The 12,061-nt window shown below is 42.0% G+C and overlaps 1 protein-coding gene across 2 annotated transcripts in view; it reads left to right on the top strand.

Moving 5' to 3' along the window:
- The first annotated feature begins 100 nt into the window (after positions 1–100).
- The window catches only part of VAV3 (vav guanine nucleotide exchange factor 3), a 157,486-nt gene continuing 145,525 nt past the window's right edge, over positions 101–12,061 (top strand). For both annotated transcript variants that reach the window (XM_027667627.1, XM_027667626.1), the window contains exon 1: positions 101–334. In XM_027667627.1, the coding sequence (XP_027523428.1) occupies positions 131–334 (204 nt within the window). In that variant the 5' untranslated portion in view covers positions 101–130. The remainder of the gene's footprint in view (positions 335–12,061) is intronic.

The following is a 12,061-nucleotide window of genomic DNA, read 5'->3' as shown; positions in this document are numbered from 1 at the left end:
CGTGGGGACCCGCCGGACCCGCCTCCCGGGGCGGTGCGGACACGGGGCGGGCCGGGCCGGCCGCGGCGGCGGCGGCGGGAGGGCGCAGCGGGAGCCGCCGTGGCTGCAGCATCGTGGCGCGGTGGCGGGGATGGAGCCCTGGAAGCAGTGCGGGCAGTGGCTGATCAGCTGCAAGGTGCTGCCGCCCAACCACCGGGTGACCTGGGACACGGCCCAGGTCTTCGACCTGGCGCAGACGCTGCGCGACGGCGTCCTGCTCTGCCAGCTGCTCAACAACCTGCGCAGCCACTCCATCAACCTCAAGGAGATCAACCTGCGCCCCCAGATGTCCCAGGTACGGCCGCGCCCCTCGCGGGGTCCCCGCGTGCTTTGCTTGCGGCTCGTGGCGGTGCGGAGCGGGACCCGCGGGATACGGGAGCGGGATGCGGCCGCTGCCCGTCTCCAGCGCGGAGCCTGCGCGCCCGCAGGGAGGTGAGCGTGGGTCGGACCCGGGGCAGTCCCCGCCAGGCGCCTTCTCCCTGCTCGGGGTGGCCGCCCGGCCCGGGCTCGGCGCGTCCCGGGCGGTGGGACAGGGCTGAGCTGCGGCTCCCGAAGCCCCCGCGAGGGGTCATAGCCTGCGGCGGGAGGCGGGTCGGGTGGGAGTCCCCCGCGCCTCTCACGTTGAGGTGGCCGTGGTAAGGAGAAGTTCCGGCAGTACTCCCAGAGTCAGCACTTCAACATCTCTGTGTGCGTTGCTATTTCATGTGAGCAGGTTACAAATCAAATTGACCCCTTGCTTCTAGTTTTTCTGGCTGTACCTAGGTGTGTGATGGGTAGGGAGGGCGAAGGGACTGGAGCCTCGGAGGCGAGGGTGGCGGAGCACACCGGGCGGCGTGGCCGGGAGCGGAGCCCGTCCAGAGCGGTGAAGGCAGGGCAGGGGCTGGTGGGAACGGCGGGAGAAGCCCTGGTAGCGCCTGTCAGCTGCTCCTCCGAGCTTCTTGTGACCTATGGAGTTGAATGGCGAAGAGTGATTAATAATGAGAAATCGTGTTCTCGATAGCTGGCCTTTTATTTCTGGCTTTTTAAGTTGATGTTTTGGAGTTATTATTTAATAACTAAGTATAATTCCAAATTCAACCCCGTTTAAATGCGGTTTTTAGTTCGGACTGATGTTTTGGTACTGCACCTCAAAGTTGGTTTCAGATATCGAGATAAGACTATATTAATAATTCAGGAAGAAACTCTATATATACATGACTTCCTGTCGCTGCTTCGCTCACACCTATGTCTCGGCAGAGACGGTGGCAGCCAAGGAGATGTTGTCTGCAAGGAAGCTAACTTATGAACCTTTCATGTGTTTTAAAACATTGAGAAACGGATACACTGTAACATTTCAGTGTTATGGTTCTGTTTTAGGTTTATACAAATACAAATTGCCATTCACCTTTAGGATACTGTCAAAAAGCAGTAGTGAATTACACTGTTTTGTCTGTCTTTGTCCATGTTTACTTACCAACCCAGTTATTTTATTTCTTTTTAATTCTTTCTTTTAGCAGCTATGTCTTACTACTGAGGGGATGTTTTCTGTATGCCCACAGTGCAAAAAGGGAAAATGTATTTCAGATACTCAGAGTAAAAACTCGCAGACCCTTGCACTAGATGTGAATGGTACCAAGGTTGTCCCTGTGTACTTGAGAGCTCAAGTGCCTGCTTAAATGGCATATGCAGAGGCAATACTTTATCTGAGTGATGAAGCAGCACAGAGGGTGAGCTCGTCCGAATGGAAGAAATCCAGATAAGTTTTCTCTCTGCACGGTTAAAACCTGTGAGAGTTGCAGGACTTGCTAAACAGGAGCCTTGGTTTATATTTTCATTGTAGTTAGCCTGATTGCTTCCAAACTGACCTTTTTTCACTTTAGCTTGCAGAGCTGTAAATACTTCATCTATGAACTGTTGGAAATGGTCTCCTGCCCTGCTTAGAGTAGATAAAAAACATGGAAACAGATTCTTTTTTTTTTTTTTTTTTTTTTTAAATGAACTGTAAGGGTGTCCTCATGACATGACGCAGTATTTTTGAGGTGGCTAACTCATTGAATCAACTTCAGTTAGAGACTAATGTTGCATGTCTGACAACTATTACTTAATTTTATTTTTGATGAATTAAAACCATGGTGGTCTCCTGTCTACTAAAAATAAGTACCAAAATGCTATGCTGCCTTCTGTCTTAGAGTAGATTTGGGAATCAAGATTACTGTTTATTTCTCTAAGTGTGTTTGAACTACAGATTATAGTTGTAGATCTTGGTTTATAATGCATCTTTTGAACTTTGTATTTTGAGCTTTATATATGTACAGTGTAGCTTCTGGAGTTTTCACAGCTATGACAGTTGCCTCCTTGTGTGTGTGTCTGCTCTATGCCTGAGGAACCTGCACTCCACGGTGCTGTAGACTGCTCTCTACAGTGGTGCGTTTCTCTGCCCTACTCTGATTTCACTGTTTAAACAGGGGGAACTTTTGCTGGATCAAAATCTATAATGGATAACTCTATGCAGCATTAAATTTACTGGAAATGTTACCTTTGTGTTCTGTGAGTTCAGGATTTTGTGATTTTAGTAAGGATCTGTGGGGTTTATGAAAAGCTTCTTGGAGGACACTCTGATCACTCAGTGAAAATGTCAGTAATTGTTATTAAAAATGTAGGTTGAAACTCTGCAAGTTGCTTGTAGTTTGTGGGAAAGACCGTAAAGAGCTCTTATGCAGAATTTATGCAGAAATCTCAGTGGCTTGGAGATTATTCAATTGGTGAGATCTGCTTGTAGTTGAGCCCTGAATTGTGAGTTTTCTCAGAATTCTACTGGTCAGTAAACTAATACTGACATCGTAGTAAATTTGCATCATAAATTTGCTGCATCATAGGATCTTGGGCTCTTGTAGAAAAACTAGCTAACTCACCTATTCCTTCTGGGGTATTGATTTATAGACACTGGAGGCATGGAGTGCCAGAGCAGAGTTGACATTAGAATAGAAACTGTCTTGGCCGCTGATTTTGCAGTCCGTCTGACCACGGTGCTGTGTCTGTACTGCTCAGCTGAGCTGTTTGAACTCAAATGGCCCTTATCCATCATCTTCTAGAACTGAGATGCAGCTCCCATACTCCCTGATCTGATGTTGTTTTCTGCCCCTAGGTCTTAGAATGGGTCATGGAATTCTTACTGCACAGCTAGTCAGAGACTGAGAAGGGTAGGCTTGATGAATGGGCTTTGATGAGGACAGACTCATTTTGGCCTTGTCTCTTACTGCTGTTGATGTTTGTTGGGCCTTTCTCTATGAACTGAGTTTTCATGTCTTAGGGGTTGTTGTAAATGCAGCAGTTCCAAAAGAATGGGAAAGTGAGAGGTGCTGCCTCAGGCAGACCTGGGAGTAGGTGTCAGTTCTCTGACATATGAGTAAGTCTCTTTTGTTTCGTTATGTATTTATTTTTTCAGAATGAATGTGGCAGATCACACAGTGATGCTCATCAGCTTTGCTCAGTGGACCTTACAAGCTACATGAAAAGTGTAGAGTGCGACTGATGCTGCGGCTTCAGATGCTGCATTTTGGTGGAGCATCATTCATTCAAACAGGAACACTATTGCTTTGCTTTGTAAGCAGTGGCCTGCTGATGGCTCTTGGGGCAGGAATAGAAACTGAGACTGATGCTCAGCATTGCAACACAAACATGTGCTTGACCAAATGGCAATAGGTATGTTCTCTTTTATGGGCTGGCTAGCACAGGGACCTGCATGTCGTTGTTCCACCACCAGCCACAAACCTTGTGTCATAACTGTTCTCCTGGCTGGGCTTTTTTATGCATTTGAGAGCTGTGGATTCTGCCCCTCTACCTTTTTGGAGATAACAATGCCTATGCAAGAGGAATGTCTCGGTGGTTTTAGACTGCACAACATTGTGTTTAGAAGCTGTTTGAATACTGGCTGTTTCCATTTGCTTACTGTAAGTTTATGAAAATATGTATATTTGGTTAGTGGAAGTTGTCCTTTGAAGAACAGAAGCTGATTCAGTCAGTTACGCTTTCCAGAAAGTGAGCCTCAGATGTGAAAGTATAAACCTTGCATATATAAAGGATGCGCAGGATTGCTGCTTTGCCAGTGAACCTTTGTCCTCTGGGTTGCTGGTTCACTGCTGCCTGGCTCCTGTCTGAGAGGCTGGTGTGTCTTGGTGTGAGGTTGCCTGTGAAAATTACGCTTTGTATGAGATTGGAAATTCAGGTTCAGGGACACAGATGCCTGGGGTTTGTTTGCTGTGTTCCCCCCCCCCCCCCCCCCCCAGAACAGGAAAGTGTTGGCTCTATTAAGAACTCTTGTGTCAAGGGCCAAAACCACTTTGCTGTTTGAACTCCTATGAGCTAGCACTTCAGTTATTTCAACCTATGCATGTGCCATCAGAAAAGGAAATTTAAGAAATGGCCTTTAAGTGTAGGGCAGTCCGCCTGATTCAGACTTGTGAGTTGGTGTTGTGAGAGTGGTTTTAGTGCAGGCACCAAGCACTAAACCTTGTAGCCACTGGGAATGGAGCTAGAAGAGGGAGTGTGCTAAATGCATAGCAGAGATGGGACTGGCATTACCAGTGTGTTGCAGGGTTTCCCCTGAATTGGAGCATCAGTCCCTGGTGACAGTAAGAAGGAGGATGGAGCACTGTAGTTCAGCATCTGTGTCTTCCAGAGCTGTAGCCATTCACTTTTCTCAGATGCTACCTCTTGGCTAATATAGGCTGGTGAGAATAATAAAAATAGAAGTGATCCATAACAGAGAGTACTAATCCTAATGTTTAATCATAATCATACAAGAACTTAAGTAATTTATCACCAGAAATATGAAACCTAAATGAACAGATTATGATGGATTTGCAGAAGATGTCATCTGTTTAATGCTTATCTTTTATCTTTAGTACTTTGCAAACTAGTTTTGAAATGGTTTTTGCAAGGCATTTAGTTAACTTGTGAGAGATTGCTAAACAGGAAAGCAGCGCTTAATGCAATACTGGCATGGGAGTTTACTAGAAGGGATGTTGACATGGATTAAATATTAAAAATAACTATTTCCTATTATTCTAATAAAAATAAACAAAGTATCCCTCATTTAGTATTAAAAGTTCAAATGTTTTCTAATTTTAGGGAGTTACTTTTTTTGGTCTGACCATGTAGTCCAAAGGAAATTGATTATCTTTGTCATCCAGGTAATATTTTAGTGTGACAACAGAGCTTTTGTGCAGGAGTTTATTTTTCTTGGTTATAGTGGTACCAGGTAGTCTCAGGATGTGGGTGTGCCAAGCAAGACATACCTCTCCATTTCCTCCGATCCTGACTTTGGCTTGGAGCTTCCCTGTCCCCGACAAATGATAACCTCAGTCTCCTGTCCCTCGCTCAGTGCATGTGCATCCCACCTCTGTAAGCTTCCCACAGGTGGGGATGCTCCCCTGTGCTTTCCCCCGTGCATGCATCTGTGCTTGATTCCCTCCCACTTCCCAGCATGTCAAACCTTGTGTGCCATGTGGCTCTGCAAAGGAGGAAACAGGAATAGTATCTTGACCCTGCACGTTACCTAAAGGAGAAAGATTGGGAGTGAATGGATGTGCTGACCTCTGTGCCTGAGGATGTGGTTTAGGATCTTAGGAGGGACCAGATGAGCTAAATAAGAAAATAAAAGGGATTTAGAGTGGTTCTTGTGACCTTCCTCAGGAGCCACAGGATATCAGTAGTCTATTTTCCTTTGGCAGAGAGATCTTTGAGAGAACTGGTGTGCAAAATAACTTGTGTTTTTTTGTTGTGTGAGGTGCTAGGATGTACCCCAAAGATACATTTAGGTAATATATAGTTTTTCTGAAACTGTAAAACTTCTTGGGCTTGAACAAGAGTTTAGAAACTGGTTCGATTTTTGTCAGTGTGTAGAAAGAAGAGACATGTTTAACTCCCCCTGCCATTTTCTTGAATTATTTGAAACTAACTGTATGTTCTCACAGACTTAGGAGAATTCAGTTATTTTAAAAATATTTTCTAACTTTTCAAATTTTGTCAGTCTCTTTGCTTACTTGCTGGTACTTTGGTCCACTAAACATCTTCTTCACATTTAATTTTATTTCCATGATTCTTTATCTTATGGTCAATACAGTTTTGATTTATATTATCCATAAAAGGTATATTTATCCATATATATGATATGTGTACATATACATATCCTGTATGTGTTAGACTTGGTAAAATATATTGAACAAATATTGTTCAAAGCAAAACCTTAATATGACCTCTGTTTTGTTCTAAGAAAAGCAACTGATAAAAAATAGTGGCCTAGTTTTCCTAGGTAATTCTTCTTACCTTATGAAGATGGAGAAAACAGTGCTTGAAAACCGATGTAATGATTTTAATTGATCCACATTGATTCTTTCTGGTTGGAAGGCAAAACCGCAGTTATACTGTATGGTAAAGCTTATTTAACATATTGTGTTTATCATACAGTTATTAAATGCAGCACACACATCTTGCCAAGAATTGTCTCAAATATCTCCTCCTGCACAAAATGTTAGTGTGCTGGCAACTGTCTAAAGCATTATTAGAAAAATATTGATACTGGTTTCTCACAGAGGCTATAGTGTATGCGAGTGGTGGATAATTTAAGTTAGTGTCTGTGTATGGCATGCTGCTGCTGTGTCATGTGGGAGAAGCCAAATTATTTTCTGAGCCTTGTCCGACAAAGGTGGGAGACCCATGATAGTGGCAAGTTGAAGGACTGCTTATGAACAGAAACAAATAAATAAAAAGGGTTCAAGGAAGGACAGATGTATATGTAAGAAATAGGAGGAAATAATCAAAAGAAACAAATATTAACTAGAAAGAATGGTCAGAAGAAGTTGGAAGCTGGATTGAAGAGGGTATCAGCAAGCAAGACACTTAAGGCCTTTGAGTTTTATCCTCAGATACGTACAGAAAAGCAACCTTGGATGTGCTGTGTTATTCTTGAATATAACAGATAATGGCATTATGTTATCCTTCCTTAGGTCTGTGAGTACAGGAGGTGATTTTCCAGGCTGCAGCACCAATGGGTTAGCATAATATAGTGGTACAGTTTGTGCACTGGTGAGATAGAGGATCTTGGATTTCTCACATGCCTCTCTTTCTGCTCTCCTTTGAAGGTCAAAAGAGTTGATTAAATCATAGTCGTAAAGGAGGAAATACAGAGGCTAAGGAAAGAAAGGGCTGCAAGGTGAGAGAGAGGCGAGGCAGCTGCCAGGGGTGAGGGGGATGATCCTGCAGGGAGCGTGGTGGTGCATCCATCCTGGCCATGCCAACAGGGGCCTGGCAGGTACCTCCTGGCCCTGGCATAGCCGAGCCTGGGCTTCACTGGTGTGGGTGTTGGGGAGGAGGGTAACTGGGAGCAGCAGCTGGCAGGCTGGTGGGAGGCATGGGCAGGAGGGACTTTCAGAACACAGTTTGATATTGGTAAAATACAGGCAGGCAGGGAAGGAGACCCTTCTGCTGAAGTAACGTTTGCTCCCTGACCAGCAGCTGACCTGTGCAGGAATAGGACAAGTGCCTGTGGGTGCAAAGGAAACCCGCTGGAGTGTGCTCCCCTCCATATGCCTTCCACAAGTCACTGCCTCTTGCAGGCAGGGAAGTACTGGCTCGTGCGTCGTGTACAGAGGAATATGTATTGTTTTATTAAATCACTGACAGTTTTACCTTCTTTAAGTTTTACTTGATATAGAGGTGTCAGTTTTTGAACTTGTTCCCTCAGTGCTAAAACTGTATCTACAGTTCTTTAAAAATCAGATTGAACAAAAACTCCCATCACAAACCTTTGATTTTTTTTTTTGTTCTCCTTTCTGCTGCTCTGAAGCAGTGTTGCAGTACTTCCATGTCATTCCATAATACTTCATAGCAATGTTCTCTATACCTTACATTGTATTATTTCAATATTTCAAAAACTCTTTTTCACAAAGAAGTACAAATTGATGTGTACTTTGTCAAATTGGCTATTAATTTTTTTCCCCTGCACTTTCCAGTGTACTTGGCATTATCTGGAGCTACCTTTTCTTTCCTCTTATTTTGCTTTGACAAGCCACGTTTAAGACTTGAGGCATTGTGAATTACCAGCTGTTTGCTAAGACTTATGATGTGTAAAATGAAATCTGAACTGACATCTTTATATAGTAAGGTTTTGAATTTTTATATGTAAGAGAAAGATGTTCCCTCAAAGCTCCTTGAATGCTATTGGCTTCAGTTCACTACACTGTCAAGTGAGAACATATCTTTTGGAAAAATATCAGTCAATGACCCTTTCTTTCATCCTGTATTAAACAACAATAGTGAATGTCTTGGTAACATGAAACACTGAAGGACTCAGTAGGATATTTGTTTCTTTGTATATTCAGAACATGAAACATTAGTCTCAAATTTCATAATATAGTGCTATTGTAGCAATTTGTATAAAAGCCACTCATGTACTATTTAAAGTGTTCTTGTAGACCTATGAGTATTGTTCAGCTGTTTTATATTACAATCCAAAATATTTTGGGCCTCTTAATTGCCTTTACTTTCAATCAGAATTTTATTTTATAGTTGGTGAGTAGGTATTCAGTTCATCTCTCAGTACCCATTTTTTCACTATTCTATCCCTCTAAAAATCACTTGAAACTTATTTTAAATTATGCAGAGAATACAGTATGATTGCCTTGGAGAAGCAAACAAAATATATATATATGTATATGACATTGTTGCTGTAATAAAATATTTTTGGAAAAAACCAGCAACAAATACTCAGCCATCAAATCAAAGCATTTTTAAAGCACATTTTTAACTGCTAATGCTTAGCAGGACAAAATGATTTGTATTTCCAAAATCCTTAGATATGCCCTTTAATCCTTGATACCATCAATTTTATCTATTTCTTTCTGAGTTATATAAGGGTATGTGCTGTACAGTCTGTAGTTGGGGTACTTTTTATCCTTGCTTGTTCCTTCATTTGTACTATTTCTGCATGGAAAGCAGCCTTAGAATCAACTCAAACAATGATTAGAGCTTGGCCCCTAAAAATTCTAATTATCAAAGCAGCCTCACTTCACTGTTGGGTGGGAAATTTGATACATTAAAAAATGAATGTGTTATTTTTGCCTGCCCACACTAAATTAATAGTGTAATAACCACAAGATCCTCACAGCTTGTGTAATTCCTTATGTCTTCCTTGCATGTTAGCAGTCAAGATTTAAATTATGCTTGCATGCTCCAGTGATTGACTTCAGATTCTCATCAACTACTGTCTCATGAAGCTGTGTTGCCTTCTATCAGCTGATTAACGGCCATGAGGGCCATGGTATTTTTCCCTCTGAATCCTTCAGAATCTCTAAGTGAGTATGTCTGATTCCAGCACAGAGATAGTTAAAGGTAGATGGAGGACCACACCTTCCCTGCACTAATGTCCCCACAGATTTTGGGTGTCTGTGGATGGAGGTATGGTGATGACATAGTCCCACTATGTGAATTGTAATTCGAGGTGAACACTCATTAATCCTACTTATCTCTGTAGAATTTAGATCAGGCTTTGAATTTCTTTTTCCTGGAAAATAAGTAGAGTGTAGGAAACACCAGAGAGAACGTTCAAACTATTGCTGTTGCCTGCAGCATCTTTTATTTTCAAAAAAGATTGGGACTCCCTGAAGTGCCCTTGCAGGCTGCTGCCTTTGGGCTTACGGTCAGTTGATTTCTGGTTGGTTGAAAAGGGATTTCTGCCAAGGTTTTAAAACCTAACTTATATTGAGGTGTGTGTTTTGAAAACTTCTTAATGCTACTTTGCAGCTCAAGTTTTGCATTTCACAGCAGTACCAGTTTTGCTATTCATGAAGTTGTGTGAGGAAATAATTGTTTCACTTTCTCTTAGTGATTGACCCTCCATGTGCACAAAGTGCTGCAGGATTTCATGTTGTATTACATACCTTTCTGAATCCGCAAGTGCTTATTTTTAACCGTGTTGAGAATTCCTGCTGAGCTTTGATTTCCCACCCTCCTTTTACTTTTTTTTTTGTGGATCTCACCTAGGGTTTTGAATGCTTGATATGAAATAATATTTTTTGTGCAATACCTAGAGGGCTTGTTTGGGATGTGTGTGTGTTCTCTTAGGGCTGTTCAGTTCTAGGGGATTTTGAGAGCATTTTTATATTAAAATCTTCAGTGGTCTTTAACAGGTGTTTATTGTCCTGAGGTTTTATGTTTTAAACAGGATTAACTTGAGCTATTTTGAGTTCTACTTGTCCTGATCTTCTTTTTATCTGTCTCAAAGAAGTGTTTTGCCTTGATGTTAATCACTACAAGGAGTCATGAGAAAGTTATTCAGGGTCTGCTGTTCGTTCATTTTGCATTTGTGGCTGGCAGCACTGACTATGGTGATGCATCTTCTCTGTGGGTTATGCTGAGGCCACCGGTTTCACTGTAAGTGTGCTGAACTGATGGCAATCTTTGTAAAAGCTGAGGTTTGACTTCGCATTTGTTGTTCTCAGTGATGCCTTCAAGCAGTGTTGTTGGTTAGAAGGATTGTGCCCCAGAAAGTGCTGGTATCTACTGTCACTGTACTGTTGCAGGTTTTATGAAGCTTTAAGGAAGTGACACCTGTAATCCTATTGGAATGTCTCTGTAGTTGTATCTGAGGCCTATAGTTTTCCCTTTCTGCTGAAGACCCTGGTAAACTGATTAGCTGAGATGAAAGGCTTTGCTGACTGGGATGGGTATGATTTGCATGTGAATGTGGACATGGTGATGGGAGAGGGTGCAGATGTGGGAATGGCAGAGCCATGCTGGGTACAGGGTGGGCAGCTGTTCGTGAGAAGCTCCTGAGCAGCAGACTGGAGCATATTTCAAATTTGTGTGTCTTCCTAGCTATAATTGCTTAGATTCATAGACCCCTGGAGAATCCGATTAATTTAAACTGCATGCATTCTCTTTTCTGAGAATGTAGGTTTTTGTAGCTTGTAAGCCCCATAGCGCATCACATTATTTCAAGAGCACAAGCTCTAGCAATATTAATGTAATGTGGATTATTCTCTAGTGTTAAAAATACCTGCTATGAAGTAAAAAAAAAAAAGTAATTTTTTTAAAAGAGATTGTGAGTTATTTGCCATGACCAATGGGAGAAACATAAGAAAGCTAATTAAAAAACTCCTGGAACAAGAGAGAGAAGGTGTTTTGTAACATTCTCTTAGCACACCTCACTAGGAATAGGCCTGAGGAGTAAATTCTTAAATCTGTAGTATTACAGTGGTTGTGAGTTCATGTGATCTCTGATTAGCAGTGAAGAAAAAATTGAGATGTTCTTTTTGGGGGCAGAATTGGTGTTTTGGTGGAATTTCTCTGTGTAGGTTTTCTGACTGCAGTTGTCATATTAATTAAAGACTTGGTCTTTCTAGCTCAGAACTCATGTCTCTTTCCATGCAATGGGAGGGCAAGCATGGGGAATGGCTTTCTAAGTCTTAAAAATGTTTTTCCAAATTTGTGGCTCAACATGCAGGACCACAATTATATTTTACTAAATTCTTTAGGTTCGGGAATAACTCCTAAATGATGTATCTTTTAATTCCAGTGAGGAACAGTGATTTCATCTAATGTGTCTAATCTGAAATTTGTGGTTAAGCAGTTCAACAGGAAAATTAGTCCTCAAAATGTTTTGCAGCAATGCCATTCTTGGGAGATGTTCTTAAAACTATTTGGAAAAGAAATGTGGTAATATTTAGCTTTTCCTATTTAGTACTGAATAGCTTGAGAGTTTGGCCTCAAAATCCAGTGTTTCAATAAAGTCATGTTAAACTTGAATGAACTTTCATCTTGATTTGAAAGAGCAGCAGAAATTGAAATGTGAGGATTTCTGTTGGATATTTCATTTTCCTGACAGGTCTGCTAGTGACAACCTTTTTTCAATTTTCCCTTGAAAATGTGTTTCTCGCATTTCTCTACCTTGACTCAGGTGGCTCGATCTTCTCTATCAGAAACTCAGACTGCTCTGTGACTAATAAGAAATACTGCTCTGACAGGTCTGGGCTATTTTTTAAAT

The sequence above is a fragment of the Corapipo altera genome, unplaced genomic scaffold, assembly GCF_003945725.1.
Source record: "Corapipo altera isolate COAL_440 unplaced genomic scaffold, ASM394572v1 360, whole genome shotgun sequence".
NCBI classification, from domain to species: domain Eukaryota; kingdom Metazoa; phylum Chordata; class Aves; order Passeriformes; family Pipridae; genus Corapipo; species Corapipo altera.
Note: the sequence above shows the minus strand (reverse complement) of the source record. Positions and strands in the feature narration are given on the sequence as shown.